Raw genomic sequence first — 23,268 nt, 5'->3', positions numbered from 1 at the left:
CTGAGACTGTGTTTTCTACTGCCATAAAAAAACACCAAATTTAATCAAAAACAAGGACCACATTCTTCCAAAAGATAATCAGACCAGTTTTCACTGGATATCCACAACTGTTCGATGCCTCATACCAAGTCAGTCTGAACTTTATCCATGTAAAAATGTCAAAGGTTTATTGGCCTTTATGTGGATGGGCTTATCTTATGATTTATTACACTACTCAAGCGTCAGTAAAGCATTGCAGTCACGTTGGGAAAAATGACACCTTGCTTCTTCCTCTGTTAAAAGTTACAGCTAACACACGTTAACAGATAATACTTTGACCTTTTGTCTCAATGTATAACATACAGGAACGTGACAGGGTGATCACGGGGTTTGCTGTACTGTATGTTTGCTGTATGTCTCAATGTGTTTTAGAGATGAAATGCTTCACGAATCTCAAGATCTGATGTGGTACATACCTCAGACTTAGGGTCACTGCTTCAACAGAGTGTCTTTCTCTCTTTACAGATAAATTTCTGGATTACAGTAATTTTTCAAATAGAATGTCATAATTAAACAGAGGGGATTTATACATACAAGAACAAAATTTTACATACTAAAAAATTAGTTGGTTGTGAACGAAGCCATAAAACATCCATAACTATGTGGCACAAAATTCCCAAATCAGTAACCAAATGACTTGCACTTTCTGGCAGTGAGATATCAGTGCTTTAACAAATAATCAAATTAGAAATTGGAGACAAAATCCAATTGAAACCCTGCATGCACAAACAATGCATGCAGAATAGGACTGACCTCAATTCTATATCATTACAAAACCCTGAAACACCAAAAGATAAGCAAGACTACTCCCTAAGTCTGTCATCTTCTCCAGAAACCAAGACCAAAAGACAAATAGCTAACCGAACAACCATCACAAAAAAAACCCCAATCTCAACTTGACTGCTGTCTGGTATTTAAAAGACCCCACACCATAGCTAATTATTTCTAAGTATGATGACAGATGGAAAAACTGAGAAAAAAAAAACAAAAAAAAAAAACCTAGAAGAGCGAGCAAGAGCTGGCTACCCAGAGGCAGGACAGGCTGTGTTGCTGTAGGACAGGAGTGCTGCATTTCCTGACCCAGTGCTCCGAGTAAGAAGGCATTTGAATTTCCCTTTCCCCAAAAATTTAACATTATGTGCCATGAGTTTGAAATTTACAGTCCAAGGAAGAAGAAACCTCCAACAGCCAAGATTACACACACAAATAAGGTTGTGTTTCCTTATCAGTTGATGATTGTTCATCCAAGGTTACACACACACACACACACACACACACACACACACACACACACACTGTTTCTCTGCCATGCCAGTGATTTTGCCATGCCAGTAGAGCTGAACTGAGTTGAATCTCAGTTGAACTGAATCTCAACTTAATTTAATCTCAACTGAACTGAACTGAATCAAATTGAATCGAATTGAATTGAACTGAATTGTGGATAATGTGCAGAGAAATACAGATTCACAGAGAGAAGAACTGTAATATAGACTAGGAATAGCTGAATCAAAGTAGCTGAGACTGTTTGGTTATTTAAGACAAAAATTTATTTAGAATGGGTCTGAGTGGAAATACAAGAGTTTATGTTTTTGAATAAAAAAAAAAAAAAGATAACCCATAAATTCACAAAACCCACCATACTGCTTTTCTGTCCACCTCCACTGCAGCAAATTAGCCATTTCTATTGTGCCTGCCAGAAACTAGAGCTTTTGCATAAAACCAGGCTTCTCGTTGGTTATTGTGGGTATGAATCGTGTGAAACTGGCCAGTCCAAAAGTTTGTATGCGATCATGTAGTAATGCAAGCAGCTGTCAAAAAAAGTAAAGTTGGTGGACACAGGGTTTGTGAGGACTTTTAACTAAATGCATGTAGGCAAACATGGCATTAGGGACAGGGTGTTGGGTAGGGTGTGTGCTTTCAAGGGGATGGACTGTTTATTTATCATCGGGGGCAGGGATCTTCTCAAGGGTGGGCTCCATTCCCCAGATCTCACGGGCATATTGGGCAATGGTGCGGTCACTGGAGAACTTGCCAGATCCGGCAATGTTGTAGATCACCTTCTTGGTCCATTCCTTGGGGTTCTGGTGTGAGGAGGAGGAGGATTGATTAGAGAAGGATTCGAGCTGCCATGTTACACCAGGCTCCACCTGACTTATAATAAAGTTGCTCATACCCACACCCATCTAACTCTGTTAATTCTGTACATACATGAGAATGACCTTTACATCCAGAGGCTCCTGCTGAGGTCCATTATACCTACCTTGTACAGAGCATTGACTTTCTCCTGGCATTTCATGTAATCTTCATAGTCAGCAAACACCTTGAATCTGTGAATAAAAGTATGTATGTTTTACTTATGGGAAAAATGCAAAGTGATATTTTGTTTTATAAACATGTGACAGATGTACCATGAGCATGTATGTGGTTTGTATGTATTATCATAGGTATGTGTATGTCAGATTATGTCTGTGTGTCTGTGCGAATACGATTCCTGTTTGTGACTTGTGACTTTCTTTGTTAAACGTGTCTTTACCTGTCATGATGCATCAGCATGTTGACAATTTCCTTAAACATGTCAGGCTGCTTTGGACTGAAGAACCCACCCGAGATCTGGTCAATAGCCTGTTTCAGCTCAGGCAGACGGTTGTAGTATTCTTGAGCATGGTATCTAAACAAGATAAAATAGCAATATTACACTTTCAGAAAAAAAAAGGCATACCTTTGTCATTGTGTTGCCCTGTACATTCATCAGGGTATATTTAAAGCTCCAGCCAGTTGGTCACAGCTTTTTGCCTAAAACCTGGAACCAGTCCCCTCAACACCAGAGCCTCAGTACACACCAGTGTACACCATGCTCAGCACATTAGCTACCTGGATGTCTTCTCAGTTTTATCACCTCAGAGGCTTTTCCCCAGATGAACCTGAAAACAGCACACATCTCCTCATATAAAAAGATGGTGGCACAGATAAAAACAACTATTATCCTGCCCTGCTTTTCATGTGCCTTTTCGGGATTATATTAAGGTTGTATTAATTGTTTTTGAGTGTGAAAAAAAAATGTTAATGTTTTAAGACTACATGTGCCTGTATTTAAATGTACAAGAATGTGGGTGGACCTGCAGGAAAAAACTCAAATTCATGAATGTATTTTCAAAAAACAATGCATTGTATAAATAAAAATGCATTTGTGAATGCATAATAAACGTTGTGTGAAAAGTTAGTGTGTTCAAATATTTTCAAAAGAGTGAGTAAGCACTTTTTAACAGACATGTAATATTTGAGAGATATATGATATTTGAACACAAGATTGTTGTTGCACATCTACCTCATTAATTACGGGGGTAAAAAAAGTTCACTCAGTACTCAATACCAGTCTCTCCCTATTGTATTTGTGACTCCAAGTTTTAAACCAGGAATTTGGCCCTTCCTTTCTGCCAGTTTATTAACCAGTGGAGATGCTCACATGAACGTCATTTTTGCCTATTCTGAGCAAGTGGGGAAATCTTCAGATCAACATTTCTGGCTGAGGCGGCTGCCAAGATGAATCGCCTAGGCTTGCCCTCACAACCACATGTATGGAACAACAAGGTTATGCAATGACACGACAGAACAAGTAAACAGATTTTGAACACGCAAAGTACAAAGATAAAATATTAGTATTATCTTACTTTCAGCTTGTTCAAACATTGTGTTTACTTATTATTAATACCATATGCTTCCTCCAGCAGGCACCTCCTCTTACACAGGGCCACACACCTAGAGCTGATGACTAGGTTTGCAAAATTTCTCTCCAAGGGGCAATGAACTACGAGGGACAGGGGGAGTACAACCTGCAGGGCAGATGTACATCTATTTGCTTTCAAAAGAAACACTCAACACCCGGGTGGCATAGTCAGAAGGGGAAAGCAGATTACAACCAGATGACCCAGGTTAGGACCCGTGTCAGCAAGCGTCCACTCTGCTGAAGTGCCCTTGCACAAGTTACTGAATTACCTGTCTCGCCAAAGGCAGACTACTCTGTGGGTTTCCCCACATGGATCTAATTCAGCACAGGCTAGGCAGTGTGTCAGCAGGAGCTGGTCATGGTCCTACTGGCTCCCTATACACACTGTTTTACACACCCACACACACACACACACACACATATATATATATATATATATATATATATATAGCTGTTGCAAGGTAGGTCTCTGCCTAAAAGACAAATTATGATAGCAGATAGCATAATGCTATCTAAAGTTGCGAAAAGTTCAGTCCACACATGACATTGATGGCTCTTTTTGTGCTTGTCGGTCACACTGAAGACAAAGCAAGTTTTGACAGGCCATGTTGGCCAAGTGATGACAGCAACAACAAGAATGAGAGATCAGCTCAAAATGAAGTTTAGGGGCACCTTTTTTTTCCGCAACAAAGTGTAATAATCTGAATGTGATCAAATGCACCACTTTTTCAGATTTTAAAGCATAATTCTTAGTTGCACCATGCAGTTCACACCCTCCCTAGGAAATCCATGAAGGGTGCTTGCCATCTCAGAGCAGTGCAGAGATTGACTGTCATAAACCTTTGACTTGGCTGCACGATCCATGCCTTGTGCCCTGTAGGCACTTTACTCACACACGACATGTATTCACGAATCTTTCTGCTCATACAATGAGCAGTTTGTATTGCATGTTTACCCAGCCACAGGCAGATGTTTGTCTATTCAATTTCTGTCTCATTGCATTGTGCATTGCATTCCAAAGCCTGTAGCACGGGTTGAGCTGCCTGCCAACAAAAGTGTCATTTTTGCCAGAGGTTTTGTTCCGTCTTGGAAATTAATTAAAGGGAAATCAGTGAAGGATGCCTGTATAGTTCAAGTTCCAACTGTGCTTCTGCACTCTTGGACTTACAATGTCATTTAATCAGTTACGATTTTTACTGACTTCTTAAATGTTTTCTTTCCCAGATCAACTGTATGTAGGATATTCATAGCATCTGTGTCCCACATTGCTTACCCTCTCCTGTCAAGTGCATCAACGTCATCCACCCTCATGCCGAAGATGAAGAGGTTGTCCTCACCAGCCTCCTCAGCCATCTCAACATTGGCTCCATCCATGGTACCAATGGTCAGAGCACCATTCAACATGAACTTCATGTTGCCAGTGCCAGAGGCCTCTGTGCCAGCTGTGGAGATTTGCTCTGACAGGTCAGCTGCAGGGATGGCTGTAAGAAGACAGAAATGGAGGGTTGGTGACTCTAGTATCTGTCTTGTTTGTCTGTGTCTGTCTATGTGTGTGTTTCTAATCCAGTTTGAGGGCAATATTTACAATCTAAAGAGGAGATGAAAAAGACACAAGAAGAGAAAAGTCAGAGAGACCGAGGGAAGAATAAGCTTTTGAGTAGAGAGAGAAGGAAAAGGCAAAGCAGCAGTGTATGGATAATTACCTTTCTCAGCCAGTGTAACTCTGTAGTTCTCCAGGAAGATGACTTTGAGACGGTCTCCAACCACAGGGTCGTTGTTGACCACCTCACCAATGGCTGTGATCAGGCGAATGATCATCTTGGCAGTGTGGTAGCCAGGAGCAGCCTGCAAGAAAAGACACAGGGAGCAGAAAAGGATTACATATCATTTTGGATTTGAGTTTTACTTCACCTGATGTGAGAAGATATAAGTCAAAACGTCAAGTGGTGAGGGTATTTTTCTGTATAATATGAGCAGATAAGCAACAAACCTTTCCACCGATCATGATAGTTCTTGGAGTCCACTGCTTGTTGGGCTCCTTCTTGATGCCTGGGAGAGACATCAAGAGGTTGCAGGTGTAAGCGTCGTGGGTGGAAAGTTGAGTGTGAATGAACAAGCAAACACTTGAGCTCTTCTCATAACTTTAGTGAGCAACATGAAGCAACAGGCGGCAGTACGGCACAGTCTCTCCTGCTCTCCTCCCTCTCGCCTTCTCTCTACCTGTCTACCTCTTCACCCCGGAAGTTGTAACTACTCTGGACAACATTTAGCAATAAAACGGGTATAACTGAGCATATAACAAAATTAAATATACTCACAATGAGTGACACTGAATGAATTAGGCCATACCATCAAATTAGAAATTTAAATATGGCAACAGTAAACAAAACTTAAACACTTTGTCAGCTTGACTATATATATATTAATTTCCTTGCCAAAATTAACTCTTACACTACTTCCCTCCTCACAAAAGAAGCGTCCTCGCTTCGAAATAGTAAACAATACCGTTATAACAGGCAAACATAAACAATGGGATAACAGAAGGTACAGCAGTAGAACATAAAGATGAGTTTTTTTTTTTTTTTTTTCCAGTCCATAAGGTATGGAGTGTGTGCATGAGTCTCTAACATAAGAGGATTCACAGTCCATATTATGTGTGTAAACAGTCCATAAGTTCAAAAGGTGAAAATAACAGTCCATCCATGAGTATGTATGTGTATGCGTGTGAGTGAGACAGTCCTTTGTCAGTTTTGGAGACTATAAACAGTTCAAGATGCAGATCCATAACGCTCAGGAGGTCGCACACAGCGTCCAGACCTGGTCCTCAATTCTGAAGAAGGTGGAACTACAACAGCAGGCTGTTCAATAGCCACTGCTGTAGGACTGTCTCTCACTTGAACAGGCGTAGTACAAGGTTCCTGAAGTGGAGTAATATCTGGCACAACAGTCACTGCAGGCGTCAGATCCTGACACGCATAAGGCCAAGAGCCTGAGAGTGCTGTGAGTGGCGGCGGCCCAGAACCTGATGCAAGAGGTGGTGGTCCTGAAGCCGTGGATGGTGCTTGTGCAGAAGAACACTGGGAGCGATAAGGTTTGAGACGATTGTAGTGAATGACCTTTGGCTTGGCTCTAGGGTTGAGTTGGTCCAACAGCTCATAGGTGACTCCAGTGTTATCTGTGCCTGAGTCCAGTCTCTGTAGAACTTTGAAAGGGCCAGTCCATTTTGGAGACAGTTTATGTCTAGCAAGGGCAGGGAGGTCAACCCACACTAGGTCTCCTGGCTCATAAGCAGTGTGTCTCGTCCGGCGATCATAGAAGTGTTTCTGCTGAGCACCTGCAGCAGCAATATTATCTGCAGCAGAGTGGAATGAATCACACAGTCTTTTCAGGACAGAGCGGGCATATTCATTTGGAGTACCTGGTGTGGCATGTGAAGCTCCTGGTGGGTCACCGAGGAGGAGGTCGGCTGGTAGGCGGGCTTCTCTTCCATGGGCCAAGAAGAAAGGCGTGTGTTTAGTGGAGGAGTGGACACTTGTGTTATACGCAAACTCAACTTGTTTTAGATGATCATCCCATTCTCCTCCTTTAGTGTAAAGGTACTTAGCTAGTTGATCCTTTATAGATCTGTTGGCTCGTTCCACCATACCATCAGACATAGCGTGGTAGGGAGATGTCCTGGTCTTGTGGATGCCCAAGTGTGAGCACAGATATTTAACCAGATCAGAGTCAAACTGACGTCCTTGGTCAGTATGCAAGCTTTGGGGCACACCGTGGCGACTGATGTAGTCTTCAAACAAACATTTTGCCACAGTAGCAGCTCGCTGATCAGGAAGTGCAAACAAGTTGAGGTACTTGGTAAAATAGTCCATTACAGCAAGTACATACCTATTTCCTCGAGAGGTGAGTGGCAGCTCTGTCAGATCCGCAGCTACTTTCTCAAAAGGCATGGAAGTGGCAATATTTTGCATAGGGGCTTGCTGTTGTGGAATCAGTGGCCTCCTTGCTTCACAGGCAGTGCACTGTAGACACCATTCAGTTATGTCACGTGCCATGTAAGGCCAGTAGCATCTAGCCTGAGCACACTGCAGTGTCTTTTCAGCATTAAAATGTCCAGACAGTGAATGTCCATGCAGTGTCTGAAACACCTCCCTTTGTATGCTGCTGGGAATCACAATCTGTAAAACAGGGTCACCTGGTGGGGGTCTCACTTTTCGACACAAGATGGAGTCAACAACAGCGAGTTTAGGAAACTCTCTCCAAAAATGTCTGTGTTCAGGGGAAGCCTTTTTGATTCTTGCAAAAGGTGGCCTACTGTCTGTCAACACCCACCCAGTGACAGTTTTCAACACAGGATCCTCTTTTTGAGCTTGGATGAGATAAGTACTATCCCTACCTAGAAAAGAGGCAATAGTAGCCACTGCTGGTGAGACAATCTGTACACATGGAATCAGATCTGCTGCACTTAAAGTAAGGGACAAAGGGTCTGGGCTGACAGTGTGCTCAGATGCTGGGGTCTGTGTGAATGTCTGGGTGTGATCAGTCTGTGTGGAAACAGAAACAGAGCTCACCTGGCTGGCTGTGGCCACTGAAGCAGCTTCTACAGTGGTTGGTGGACGACGTGACATAGAGTCAGCATTGGCATGTTTGCTTCCTTGCCTGTATTCCACTGTCCAGTCATAGGGGTCCATTTCAAGAGCCCACCTTGCTCTACGTCCAGTTGGGTCACAGTCCAAAGCCATTTTTCTCAGGCCAAGGAGGGGCTTGTGATCAGTGATGATGCGAAAGTGGTGACCAGTCAGGTACTGGCGGAAATGGCGTATGGACCACACAATGGCCCACAGCTCTCTATCATAGGTAGACCAACGTCTCTCAGTCCGAGTCAGAACATGGCTACCATAGGCAATCACATTTTCCATATTATTGGCATTCATCTGTGACAACACACAGCCAATAGCTGTGTTGGATGCATCAGTGAAGAGCAGGAACTCACGTGAAAAATCTGGGTAAGAGAGGACAGGTGTGTTACTCAGGGCATGACGGAGTTGGTCAAACACACTCTGCTCAACTTCAGTCCAGACAAAAGGTTTACCTTTCTGAGTAAGACCATGTAGGGGTTCAGACAGATAGGCATATTGGTAGATGAAACGTCGGTAATATGAGCACAGGCCTAAAAATGCTCTGACTTCAGTGGGGTTCTCAGGAGTGGGCCAGTCTCTAACTTTCTGAATGTTTTTGGGGTCAGGCTTGAGGCCGGCTGCTGAGACAACATGTCCCAGGAATGATACTTCTTCTTGGGCAAAGTGGCATTTTGAGGGTTTGAGTTTCAGATTGGCAGCCCTCAGACGATCAAACACCTCTCTCAGATGTTGCAAATGCACGGCAAAGCTGGGGCTGTACACAATAATGTCATCTAAGTAGACAAGGCATGTTTTCCATGACAGGCCTTGTAGTACCAGTTGCATCAGCTGTTGGAAAGTAGGGGGAGCGTTCACTAGGCCCATAGGCATCACCCGAAACTGGTAAAGAGCTCTGCCTGTTGTGAAAGCTGTCTTAGCCTTATCTTGCTCATCAAGCTGCACTTGCCAGTAGCCTGACGAGAGATCCATTGTGCTGAACACTGAGGAGCCCCTCAGTGCATCCAAGGTGTCATCTGTTCTGGGTAAAGGATGTGCATCCTTGATGGTGACAGCGTTTAAGCCTCTGTAATCGATACAAAAACGCCATGTGCCATCCTTTTTTCGAACCATGACCACTGGTGCAGACCATGGGCTATGACTGACCTCAACAAGTCCTTTTTCCAACATGTCATCCACCTGTGACTGAATCACTTCTTGCATTTGTGGTGAGGTGCGGTAAGCACGTTTACGGACTGGGGGTGCATCATTGGTGTTGATTTTGTGCTTGACAATGTCAGTCCTGCCAAAGTCTGTGGGGCTTTTACTGAACACATCATGGTAACATAAGAGCAAGTCATTCAGTTGTGACCTCTCTATGGCTGACAAATGCCCACATTTAACATCAAATGACAGTTCAGTTGGGCGTTCAGCATGAAGTGGTGATTTGGGCGGTTGTGTAGGGCAGGCAGATACATTGCATACAGGGGCTGAGTCTGATACTACGTCATCATCTGACACAGGGGTAAACTGTCCAATGTGCATACCTGGCTGCAGAATAATGGGGCCATTGGTCGGATTCATGACGCGCACCACAGTGAGACCATTTGCCGCTGTAGTCAGGGTGCGTGCCACTGCAATGCCATCAATATCCAGCTGGCGTGGTTCAAGACAGCCATTATAGCATTCTGGGATGCTGGATGTAATCTTAGAAGGAGTTAGTGAGACTTTGCAGTTCATTTCACAGCATGGGGGAACGGTAATGCACTCCATTATCCGTGCTGTACAGCTCTCAGGTGCTAGTTGGGTGGTCTTAAGTAGTGGCAAGTTCTGACCATAGAGACTACATATGCCCTTACCCATATCTAGGACAACATTATGGGGCTGAAGGAAGTCCAAGCCTAGAAGGGTGCCCTGGCCAACATTCCTGATCACTTGCATAGTGTGATGTAGTGTTTGGGTGCCTAACTTAAGAGTTACATCAATGGTGCCTAAAGTGTCTAAACTTTGGCCCGTCACTGATTTTGACAACACAAAATCCTTCTGCAGAGGTCTCTTTGCCAGTATGGGAATGGCCATTCTGGTTGCTTCACTGATAAATGAAATGTGGGAGCCCGTATCTAACATAATATGTGTATCAGTTCCCTCAACAAGTCCATTAACATATGAAGTAAAGGGTATCTGGCTTACCGCTGCAACAGTGTTTTCAGTTTTGATAGATGACGGTGTAGTATCCGGGTCACCACTGGGGGGCAGTGGCACACTATTGCTGTCTGGCCTTCCTTTGTCACTTTCATGTGGGGCTTCTGAAGAACTAGCTGAAGAGCGCCCCGTGTCGTCAGCTAGCGTCCGTTTCCCTGATGAGGTGTGTCTGGGCCCCGGTAGTCATTGTTGAAGCGGTGTCGTCGATCCTGCTCCACGTGATGGTATCCATGACCATCCTCCTGATAATCTTGGAATGAGACATGTTTGTGGTGAGGACTGGGGCTCCTGTGATGTGAGTCATAGGGGTGTCTGGCAGGGGAGCGACGAGGTCCTCTCCTGTCCTCATAGTAGCCAGGGTAACCATAAGGATCTGGATTCCTTGTTTTTTCGACATGACGTGACGACTGGTTGGCTCTGTATGGCTGCTGATATTTATCATCTCTTTGATTATAACTCTGATTACGGCTGGAAGAGTGCCAACAGCTGGGTTCTGGTGAGGAGTTGCGAGAATGTCTCATAGGAGAGCGTGACCCCCATTTGTCAGTGTATCTCCCTGGACTACTCCCATAGGGTGAAGGAGAGCGGTGAGTGCGCCGTGGCACATGCCCTTCGTGGCGGTGCATTCCGCTTTGTTCATCCAGTTTCAGTTTCAGTGCACCAACATCTCTGCTCAGGTCTCTGACTGTGGCAGTAAGGTCCTGAACGGCATTCCTCAGGTAAGTGTCATTATCAGAAACTGAATTAACTGACTGGGCCATGCTGACATCTCTGGCAGTAACAATAGGCGGAGACATTGGCATTACCAACCGTGCTGCCTGGCGTGCACGTTCGGCTTGAGTGGCAACTTCAAAAGCCTCTTTAAAAGTTTTCACTCCTCTCTCATGGCACTTAATTTGGAGCTCCTGATCCAAACCAGCAAGAAACCGAGACATTTTCATGTACTCACAGGCATTGGGCTCAAAATCTGGAAAAGCTTCCTTCACAAGTCTGCATATGTCCGCAGCATAAACTTCCATGGCTTCATTTGGTTGCCTATGGCGAGCATTGGGAAACGTCTGAAAAGAGGCAATAACGTCTTTTTGACCAAAAGCAGCCTGCAGGCATTTCTTTGTTTCAGCATAAGAGCGCCGCGTTGCAAGGGGCAGATTATCCCACACTATAAACAGTTCAGGCGGCAACCTCGTGGGCAACTCCGAGGCTAATACCGCATCCAAGTCCACAGTGCTATCCCTGTAGCGGGCGTCCTGAATCACTTCATAACGGCGAGCCCACAACTGGAAAGACTCACGACCGTCGTTGCAGAACGGTGGAGGCAATGGAATGCCCCGTTGCGGTCCCAGGAATCCGGCGGGTGAAGCTTGCGCTGGCACGGCGTTGAGGTGGCTGCCACTGGACCGGGGTGACTCCTCGTCAGACATGACGGCGTCGTGTAGCAATCCGGCAGACTGAGGCGACCGAAATGCGCAGCTGAACAACACTGGACAGCTAGCAAAACAAAGAAACGGCGGCGAGCGAACTCACTGCACTGTACTGTAGGGCGAAGCTAAAAGTAGCCGCTAACGTAGCTAGTAGCTAGCTCCCGAACGCCAACGGTAGCAACGCTACTCACACCGTTGAAAAGAGTCCCAAAAACTCTACACCGCTGCCACCAGTGTAAGCGTCGTGGGTGGAAAGTTGAGTGTGAATGAACAAGCAAACACTTGAGCTCTTCTCATAACTTTAGTGAGCAACATGAAGCAACAGGCGGCAGTACGGCACAGTCTCTCCTGCTCTCCTCCCTCTCGCCTTCTCTCTACCTGTCTACCTCTTCACCCCGGAAGTTGTAACTACTCTGGACAACATTTAGCAATAAAACGGGTATAACTGAGCATATAACAAAATTAAATATACTCACAATGAGTGACACTGAATGAATTAGGCCATACCATCAAATTAGAAATTTAAATATGGCAACAGTAAACAAAACTTAAACACTTTGTCAGCTTGACTATATATATATTAATTTCCTTGCCAAAATTAACTCTTACACAGGTTATAGGAAGTGTGTGTGTGTGTGTGTGTGTGTGTGTGTGTGTATTAGGAGGGTACTTTGTTTTGAAAGACTACAGTTACCTCTCAACAGTGACCGACAAAAAACAAGAAATTGTACATCGATCAGCTATCAGCTACACATTTTTATTGGCTCACTGAAAAATAAACTACTTGAGCTGCTCAAATTAATATCAATATTCAAAATGCATGAATCCAATAACCAGAGGAGTGAAAATAATTCTGCTAAGCTATGTTCAGGCACAAAAAATAAACAGTTTAGAATAAGGAGCTGAAACAAACGAAAAGGTTAGGGTTAACATTAGCATTAGGGTTGTTAAGATTAAAGTTTAACTTAACCATTAAAAGAAGGTTTAAGTTAGGGTTATAGCAGTATGACGCAATTGACACACAAAGCAATTCCATAGATAAGAGTGTGTTTGTTTGTAGAGAGTAAACAGATCTATACTCAGTTATTTAGGTTTATGATTAGCACATGAGATGCCTTTTAAAGTTATCAGCGATTGGCTGAATGTGTGTTACTAATATGAAAACTCTTGCTGACAGCCAATTGACATGTTTCACAGAGTGTACAGTGGACTGGACAGATACAAATAAAGTGTTATATTATGTCTTTATTCTGAAGGTTTTAATATTTGGCAGTTTTGCAGATGTTCACATACTTTCTGCTTGAAATTGGAGGCTTACTCAAAAAGACTGAACAAATGGTAACCAGGCTCTATCACAGACACAATCCTAAAATGTCTTTCAAACATTTTGAACATCTGTAATAAGCTGTTTGAATTTGAAAGTAAGTTATAATTTAACACAGATGAATTAAAATGTGCACTTACGGTTGTAATAGGTGATGATGTGCAGGCAGTTGAGCAGCTGTCTCTTGTATTCATGGATTCTCTTCACCTGAATGTCGAACATGGAGTTGGGGTTGATCTTCACCTTGTAGTGCTCCTCCAAGTGCACAGCGAACTTCAGCTTGTTCTCCTACATTAGCAACAGATACGTCAGTACAAACAGTAACACAACACATATGCGAATATACAAGTTCAACTTCATCTTAGCTCTGGCCATCTGTATGTATACAGATACGCATACACAATTTTTTATAGAGCAATGCTGAAAAAGCACATTAAGATGTGAGTAAGACACAGCATGTATAAATCATTGGAACAGTGCCGCCATCTGAGGGGCCAAGGGCCTGAGGAAGAAAAGTTCTGGAGGATCATATAATTTGTGTCAGAATAGGGACCACCCATGGTCAGAGCCTGCAATGGAGGCAATTACTGGAGGCTTTGACTGACTGCTAACGTCACCCTGATCACAGGAACAAAAAGCTCCACAGGATCTTTGACAAGAGCTATTGCTTGCGAGTACATTGTGGAACAGTACTGTACTGTGTATGCTCTGTTTAACAGGATCAGGCACTCTTCCTAGAGCACTGGGTTCATGCGTAGTTGGGTGTAAACACCAAACCCTACTACAGTTGCTTAAAACACTTGGTTTCCTGTTTGTAATCTTTCTAGGTCCACAACACAACAGTGTTCATTCCAAACTGACACAAATTTGTTAAGTTAGTTAAAATAATCACTTAGTTACCTGCTTGACTTTGGCGACATCACGAATGAAAGCGTCATCATTGACATACTTCCGCAGATTCTTCAACTGGTCAAGGTCACGGATGAAGTCCTCGCCAATTCTCTGATAAACAAAAATTGTTAGTGAGAGTGAACAGAGTGTCAGGTTCCCTAATGAGACGTTGCTTAAAAGTGTTGACAGCAGTGTGTGTGTATGTGTGTGTGCATAAATAACTGCCAACCTCAGCGATGACCTCAGCCAGGCCAGGGTTGCACATAACCAGCCAGCGGCGAGGAGTGATGCCATTGGTCTTGTTCTGGAACTTATGTGGCTCCATTTCGTAGAAGTCCTTGAAACTGCAGGCGAGGTAAAACATAGCATATATCACCACACACAGATTATGCAGCAGCCCTATAAATTATATAAGCTGGGCAAGAGGAATGTATGTATCTAATTAATTATGATTTCATACGCTTGCAGGTGTGTTGGTGTTCAGTGTGATTTACAATACAATGTTAGAGGTGTCTGTGTTTGTTCAGGGGCTTACATAGTTGCTGTGAGGATGTCAGAGTGGATCTGGGCCACACCGTTGACAGCATGGGAACCCACAATGCACAAATGGGCCATGTTGATTCTCTTCTGTCCACCCTCCTCAATGAGGGACATACGGCGCAGACGGTCAACATCACCAGGATATTTAGCAGCAACATTCTGTAAGGTGAAAGGGAGAAATGACAGAAAAAAATATATATTTTTCATCATTTTGATGTTTGAGAAATTCACTAAGGTATTGTGGTTAACCTTTTGTGTGTGTGTGTGTGTTTGTTTGTGTGTATATATACACACACACACACACACACACACAAATATACACACACACACACACACACGTATATATAGATATATATACAATAGAATGCATAAGGAAAATAATCAAGGATAATTATGAGCCTAATAAATGTCTATAGCTCTGTCTATGATTTCGAGAGCATGGTTGCATGATGCTGCATGACCCATCAACATAAATTTTGCCATTCACTAGATGCATATTTATAACAACCTGTTTTTATTATTTACTTTGCAGAAGAAACAATCATAGCCTGACCATCAGGTCTACCTCTCCAGCTCCACATTGCCATTATAATTCCATTAACAATATTATGCAGGCCATCCAGTTCATAACCCCCGCCTACATTCTTAACTCAGAAAAACTGCAGCTTCCCATCTTGGATGGTAAACCGTAGGAGTCAAAGGGTAATGTAAATTTACAGTCAAGAAGTTTTTTACCAGATGCAGCAAAGATTAGTCAATCAAAATGATTTTGTTTTGTAATTCAAACAGATTCATAGCATTTAAGCCCCATTCTGAACTTTGACATTAATCTCAGCATTGCGCTTTATATTCCCTTGCCACAGCGAGAATCTAAAAATATATCTTCATAATCAAGCAAGCATGTAATAGACTGAGTTAATGTTCTTTTGATTAAGAAATTCTTTCATTTAATGCCAACAGCATCCCAAAACATACCTTTTCAAACTCTAAATTCTAAACATACCAATCTCTTTTGTTAAATGAAGAGTCTCATATTGGCTTTACAAACACACCATGTTCTCTGTGCAGGTCCCACCTTCCAAACATCTGTGACAGCACCAAGCTCTAAAATTAATAACTTTATTTCAAACAAGTAAACAATTCTATAACCACATCTGTGCCTGATTATAGAGCTTTAACACTTCCAGCTTCATGTACATGGTAGGGAGCCATAGGCATCAGAACAATGTTGTTGTGTTGCAATGTCCATGACTAACCTCCAGGTGGCGACGGTTGATCTCATAGACAATTTCCAGGTGACGAGGCAGCAGGTGAGCAAACAGGTCAATGGGCCAGCGCTCCAGGGCCTCAGGCAGAACTGTGTGGTTGGTGTAGGCACAGGTGCGGACACAGATTTCCCAGGCCTGAGCACCAGCAGGGAAAAAAATAAAAAGAGGGAGAAAAGAAGAAAACACAGTGATTTACCTTCATAAGGAGGTGTGAACATCATTGCTGTTAAAAAAGAAATATGAAATATGTGAACCACAATTATAGTATGCGATAAAATCTAATTGTTAAGTTGTTATACTTCTGTTCACACTAGGAAACGATGCTAAAATGGTCTTTGCTGCCCCCTGCTGTTACTGCATGTGAAACACACTGCTGCAAAGTGAGGAATATGCCATTTAAAATTATAACAATTAAAAAAACAGTACATATGACAAAGAAGAAAAAAAAAACTATGCAGAACACTGAGTTTAGCTCAGCTATCATGCCGGTCAGGACTGCTCTTCCTCACCTTCTCCCAAGGCAGTTTCTCTTCATCAACCAGCACCCTCATCAGCTCAGGAATAGCCATGGCAGGATGAGTGTCATTCAGCTGGATGGCAACCTGCACATGCAAGAAAGACCTCACATAACTTATTAATTGGAAACATAAAACTGGAAATGTGTACACACATCCAAGCTGTGCCGGGCCAAAAACAAGTAAACAATGAAACAAACAAACACACTGCAGGGTTCCAATTTACTCTTACTTATTGCACCAAAACCACTGTGGTTTCGGTGCAACATAAAACTCGAGTATGCAATAAAATAGATACATTTCAACCATTTTCATATGATGCAATATCCACCTACAAGCTGTCCCACTCACATGTAAAGGCAGTTTAACGAAGGCACAGGGAGAACATCAGGGGAAAATCTTTTCATTTCTGACGGAAGCTTTTTTTCTGGGTTTTCTCCTCACCTTGTCAGGCAGTTTGCTGAAGTCTGTGCGAGCAATCTCCCTCGAGCCAAACTTAGAGACCTTGAAACGACGGATGATGTCTTGCAGGGTGGCAGACACCACAAAGTATTCCTGCTTCAGACGCAGCTCCTTTCCTTCAAAGAACTGTGGATAAAGACATGTATTTGTCTGTCTCTGTTCTGAATGCACCTATGTTTTTTTTTCTTCGTCCATAAAATATTACATTTTGTTTAGCAGTGATGGGTGACTGAAGTCATGGATAACTGAAATAGCCTCATTTTAAAACAAATATTAACAATGTCTAATATGGAAACAAAAAAGCTATTATAGCATCTCTTGTATATTTACCATATAATAATAATGTAGTTACGAAGTAATGCGTGGTATAATGCAAAAGGTCAGTTTGGACCAGAGCAATCTTAAAAATTTCACAGTGATTAGGAAAAGTCAAAACTGTGTTTCTGAAAAACAATAATTATTACATTCACCAAGGGAAACCCCGCATCTGTCTATGATCTCATCAGTAAGCAATGAAGTGTTTATTGACAATGTTTTTATAATGAATTGTCAACAATAAGACGAATATTTTGCACACAAGAATGAGAGAGGATCCTCTCTGCATGTCATTATGCATTTGTGGATATGACAAATTGGTTAAATGGAAGGGTATTGTGAAAAAACAACAACAACAGCGTTCATATAAAGATTCAACAGAACGGAACAGCAGATCATTTTGTTTTTGGATTACTCCCCTTGTGTGTAAAACTGACTGCACTCTTCTTGCTGACATCTCTCAGTTAGCATTTTGAAGCCTTTGTGCACAACTTGAGTTGAATTCAAACAAAAGCTGGGATGGCAGGTCAGCTGTAGCTTAAGAGGCTGCACTCGCTTATATAGAGCAGTATTACCACAATTCACTTGAGTTAAAGCTCAAATTAGATGCTTATCTCCCAAATCCTGCCTCTTGAACTATCCCTCAGGGAGTCAGCAATTGGTGGTCAGGGCTTATGTAAGATATAAAAGACGGCTTCAAAGGCAGCCAAAATGGCAGCCAGTGGCTTTAGCTGAAGACAAAGGACACCACTTAGGGCCCAAATTATGGAAATCTACTTCTTAACTAAGCTAAGATAGCTGCCTTAATGTTATTATATCATGCTACAGCCACTGTAAAGGAGAGAGGAACTGAGAAGGCATCCCTTCCACTACTCACGGTGCAGTTCTTGATAACTCTGACATACCTATACTCAGCTGTGTCCTCTAAGTCAGGTTCATGCACTTATGCTTCCCCTTGTAATTTAAACAAAAGATAAATTATCCCATGAGAGTAGCTGTGGTAAATCAGAAGGCAGTGTCTTACGTTGTCGTTGGGGTACAGCACACGGGAGATGTTCTCAGCCAAGTTTCTGTCCAAAACAGCCTGGATGTAGCCACCAACATTGACTGATGAGGAAAACAAAGTATGTCTAATAAACCGTTTTCAAACATTTCTCAATTTTACAGCCATGACATCATTTTGGTTTCTACGTACAGTCTTTCAGGTTGAACTCGCAGGGGGCCTTAGCAGACCACAGCCTCATGGTGTTAACAATGTTGTTTCTGTAACCAGGGATAGGTGTATCGTATGGGAGAGCCAACACCACCTGCCAATAAAATTACAAAGATAAGACTGGAATTAAAATAGCCAGTAATATTTAAATCAACTGATACCTTCAAGTTTCACTGACACATATTCATACATACATTCCCATGTGCAGAATGTCATATACAGAGAGAAAAGGAAATGCTCCGTTTTCATCCAGCTACATTCAGAATGCATTTTCACCTGAGTGTCAACCCATTTCACACCATCTGGGTGATGTTCAGTCCTGCCGTAGAAGTGCACTGGACGCATGTACTCAGGGCGGGCCTTCTCCCAGGGGTTGCCATAGCGCAGCCAATCATCAGCCTCCTCAACCTGGACAAAATTGACAGAGCAACGCAATTCAGAGGGTCACCAGATTCAGCTGAGCTATAAACAGCAAAAAAGGGAAATTTTTCTGATCTATTTCTGCTCATCAGGCAAGATAATGATTGACGCGGTGCATCCACCAGTGTTGATTCAAGGTGAAACCAAAACACTACAATGTAATCCAGGTAAGAGGTGCTATTTTTTTGCACACATTAGCAAATTTATTTTATGAATACAGAAAGATTAGAAATACTAATGGAGCAGCAGTCCCTCAAAGTTGAAGAAATGTCTAACCTGCCAGCCGTTGACGATTTTTTGGTTGAAGATACCAAACTCATAGCGAATACCGTAGCCATAGGCAGCCAGACCCAATGAAGCCATGGAGTCAAGGAAACAGGCTGAGAGGAGGATGTGAAAACAGTATACAGTATTAGCTATAGATTAGCACAGCTACTAGTAAGTGTAAATTCATTTAAGTACGAAAAGAGGCGCAAAAATTTTTCTAATTTATCAAAAGGTGGGAGAAAATCCCCTTACCAGCAAGACGGCCCAGGCCACCATTACCCAGACCAGCATCTTCCTCCATGTCTTCAAGTTCCTCCATGTCCAGGCCCAGCTACATAACAAAAAAAAAAAAAAAAACATGAGCTTTACAACCTGTGTTCATTATATTAACCAGAATCTCATCAGATCTTGATATGTTTCTGTCTCACCTGGTATGTGGCCTCATCACAGGCATTCTCCAGTGCAAGGTTCACCATGGTGTTTTGGAGGGTGCGACCCATGTAGAATTCAAGGGAGATGTAGTAAACACGCTAGAGAGGGGAGGACAGGGGTGGGGAGGGTGGCATACCATGATGACAATAAAATGAGTCTCAAGCTGAAGGTCCAATCATATTCTGATGGCAGAAATTATCATATGAACAATGGTGCAACATATAATTCTGTGCCACAAGAGATGGAGCTGTGAGGGACTGAGCTGCAGTAGCATGATGGGTAAAAATGGGTAGTCTACAAGACCAAAAAGCTGTGAAATGATACACCAAATGTCATGATACATTCCAGTCCAGACAATCAAGGAAACTGTTAGGCTCCATGATTTAGCTTCATGGTCGGGAGTACCAGCAAAATGTGCCACCTGAGCCTGGGTTTAGCCTTTGCCATTTAGTTTTTTTTTTCTTGTTTTGACAAGAGAGGAAGGGAGGGGTGTGGACATCCTCTGAAGAGGTAAGGAAAAGGAGAGGAGAGAGGCGACTGGAGGACAGATAGCTTTGGGTGTTACATAACACCAGCATTTTGGCCTGGGCAAAAATAGCTCCTGTAGAGGTCGCTCTAAAGGTCAGCCTAAGCCTGATACCCATTCATTATGAAGTACAAGTCTGCAATCATAGGGGCAGTGGCTCAGAAGAGTGTGTAAAATGATAAATACAAGTGACAGAGCCATATCACTAAAGACCACTGACTACAGAATGTCAAGTATTATCTTCCTAGTCTTACAATAGTATAACTTCAATTCTAGTGTCATCCTTTAACAATCTTAATATCAGTGGTCAGAGCCTTTTCCACAAGAACACATATGTACAATACGATAAATTAAGCTTGTAACTGCACAGTATTTTATAAGTCAGTGTGATCTTATGTGCAAACTTGAAACTGAGCCTAGTTGTCCTTGCTTCTTGCGGTTTCTGTTTTGCCCTTTCAGGATTTCACCTATGACCTTTTGGTCTAGAACACTAGAGCAAGGTGATAAAGTTAGAAGGTCAGATGGCTCATGGGTTAGAAACTGCATCCCAGACACCTCCAATCACATGAAACTCTGGAAACTCTAATAGTTTAATGTGTGAGGTTAGTATTGCCCTATGGAGATTAATATAGTGGCACTGTTTCTCTTTCTGTGCCATTAGCCTAATTGTGCCTTATGGGATGTTCAGAAAATCATATCAATCCGTAGTTATTCATAACCTAATAAATACAGTTTTTTTCCCCCTACAAAGTTAATAGTGCAATCCAGGCAGAGGTGAGTTATGTTTGTTGGCCCTTTTTTATGATTGCACAAGGCTTTATGTGACATTTTCTCAAGCAATAATGTAGCGTTGTTTGCAATTTGCTACCTTACTTTACTGGCTTTGGTTGGCCATTGAAAATGAAGTTAATCTTAGCTTTGGTTATAGCTTAGAGTTATAGCTTCTGTGACTTACAGTTTATCTGACCGTCCTAAATAAGACTGATAGCATTAGATGCACTGCTCATATGACACACGTCTAGGCCATGTGCTGTATGGTCCGGCAGGATGGGAGCAGAAGGTCATGGGGCGGTTTTATGTTTCAGCACACTATACAGTAGGCATGTCAGCATACCGTCAGAGTGCTAAGAACCACTTGTAAAGTTTAAATGTCATGACATGGCATTACACTGACATCAGATGGTTCTTACATCAGAACACTGTAGATACACAATTTACATAAGTTGTCATACACTAGCCAATTTATTTATTTATTTATTTATTTATTTATTTATTTATTATACAAATTGTGAAAACAAGTCTTTTCATTAAGGGCTAAGACCCTGGTTATAGCATATAACTAAAATTAATCTCATGCCAGTCCCAACAGTGGGTTTATCATTACAAATACATGCGGCTTTATTCAAATCCACATTAAGTTTATTTTAAATTCTAGTGGAGATTCCAAGATTGGATTTCAAAATTTTATTCAATGTTAAGTGTGATGTAGCTTCAATGAAGCATTGCAACCAGCACATACAAGGTATGTATGGACACTATATGGATTTTTTTCCCCCCTAATTTTGAAATTTAGGGGAAAATCAGAGTTCAACGAGTTAAAAAAGTGAACTCTATGAATTGAGGAAGGCATCAAGGCTAGAGAAAATAGTGCTGAGTTAGAAACAGTGCTGATGTACAGACCTTATTAAATGTCCTGATGGAGTGAAATATGCTTTGATGAGCATTTTAACAGAGACAAACTGAAGATATATAATAGATAATGTAAGATATTAAGGCAAAAAATCTTTCCTCTGCATATGAAAATAAAACTGAACATTTATTTAGCATTTCCTGATAATTTATATCACTGTAGACATTGTGTGTGTGTGTGTGTGTGTGTGTGTGTGTGTGTGTGTGTGTGTGAGTGTGTCTTGTCTGTGTGTAGCTGGTTTAGCTTAACTTACTTTGGGATCTTTCTCATAGTAGTGCTGTTGGGTTCTGATCCACCTGCCAATCAGGTGGTCACGCACGGTGTGGGCAAGAGCAAAGTAGTAATCCCTTCTTGTGGCCACATTTCTGTCCTTCACCAGTGTAAAGTGGAGATGTCTGTTGAAATTTTGCTTCAGATCTGTAACATTTTCAACGCCAGCAAGGCCTCGCACTGAGATCTGTTTCTTCCTGTCGTGGTCAGACAGCGGTTTCGACATGGTGAAAAGTTTGGGCTCTGACACTGGCTACCGACAATGTAAACAGTGAGACAGCAGGCACACACCCCAAGTCCAGACACCCAGCAAGAGAGGCACCCACACCACAAGGTCATGTTCAGCAATTTAAAGGCATGACTATGAATATGAAGTAGAGGGCGGAGCATATAGTCTATATTAGGCATAAGGTGGGGCATATTAGTCAGCATGGAGGTGATTACTTTTCAATTATGTGACACAAGAATATCGGATGGATGCCCATCTTGGATCTACAACCTTAGATTCTGTATGTAGATTCTGTAGTCTGAAACTGTAATTTAGAGCAGACCTGACCTTCTCTACTTTCTTGCTCAGGGCTTCTCTTTTCCAATTCAATTAGATTTATCATCACTGATCTAAATTTACAATTCTGATTATTTCACATTATTGTTGAATTATTAAATAACTGAATTAATAAGTGTGTATCTTCTAATTTATTGAAGAAATGCTGAAGCTGCAAATCACAATAACTGTATGTATTTGCCTGCTGCTTATGACTGTAAATGAAAGTAACACATGCAAAGCTGACAACCCATAATGACTTGAGTGATCCACTACAGTTCAGTTACCCAGTGTGCTTTATTTTCTGGGTTAACACAGTGTGGTGACAGCAATATCCTGCAGCTACAGTAGCTAGGGTTTGGGGATGTTTTTTTTTTTTTTTTTTTTTTTTTTGGGCATAGCTGGCAGGACTGTCCTGGCCAGCAGATGGCAATGGGATATTAAGATATTACTTGTGAGAGATGTATTAGTTTGGGGCCCAAAAACCAAAGTTTGGCAAAGCCAGCTAACTGTCATTTCGTAGATTGGAATCAGATTGTTATTCATTTGTAAATTACCTCATTATAGGCCAAGCTAAAGAAGTAATTTTCAT

The 23,268-nt window shown here is 42.2% G+C and overlaps 1 protein-coding gene across 1 annotated transcript; it reads right to left on the bottom strand.

Annotated features, from left to right (window-relative positions):
* Positions 1-1,602: 1,602 nt before the first annotated feature.
* LOC115371991 (glycogen phosphorylase, muscle form) lies at positions 1,603-22,358 on the bottom strand. The gene is made up of 20 exons (XM_030069671.1): positions 22,116-22,358; positions 19,643-19,744; positions 19,467-19,545; positions 19,224-19,327; positions 18,804-18,935; positions 18,510-18,621; positions 18,339-18,421; positions 16,982-17,125; positions 16,532-16,624; positions 16,011-16,157; positions 14,750-14,913; positions 14,444-14,558; positions 14,224-14,325; positions 13,464-13,611; positions 5,754-5,812; positions 5,467-5,608; positions 5,037-5,244; positions 2,573-2,707; positions 2,300-2,366; positions 1,603-2,120 (listed from the first exon to the last, which is right to left on the bottom strand). Exons 1-20 carry the CDS (start codon positions 22,356-22,358, stop codon positions 1,974-1,976), a joined length of 2,526 nt encoding a protein of 841 aa, XP_029925531.1. The 3' UTR covers positions 1,603-1,973.
* Positions 22,359-23,268: the final 910 nt, after the last annotated feature.

The sequence above is a fragment of the Myripristis murdjan genome, chromosome 14, assembly GCF_902150065.1.
Source record: "Myripristis murdjan chromosome 14, fMyrMur1.1, whole genome shotgun sequence".
Classification (NCBI taxonomy): domain Eukaryota; kingdom Metazoa; phylum Chordata; class Actinopteri; order Holocentriformes; family Holocentridae; genus Myripristis; species Myripristis murdjan.
This window is presented reverse-complemented; position numbering and strand designations above follow the sequence as displayed.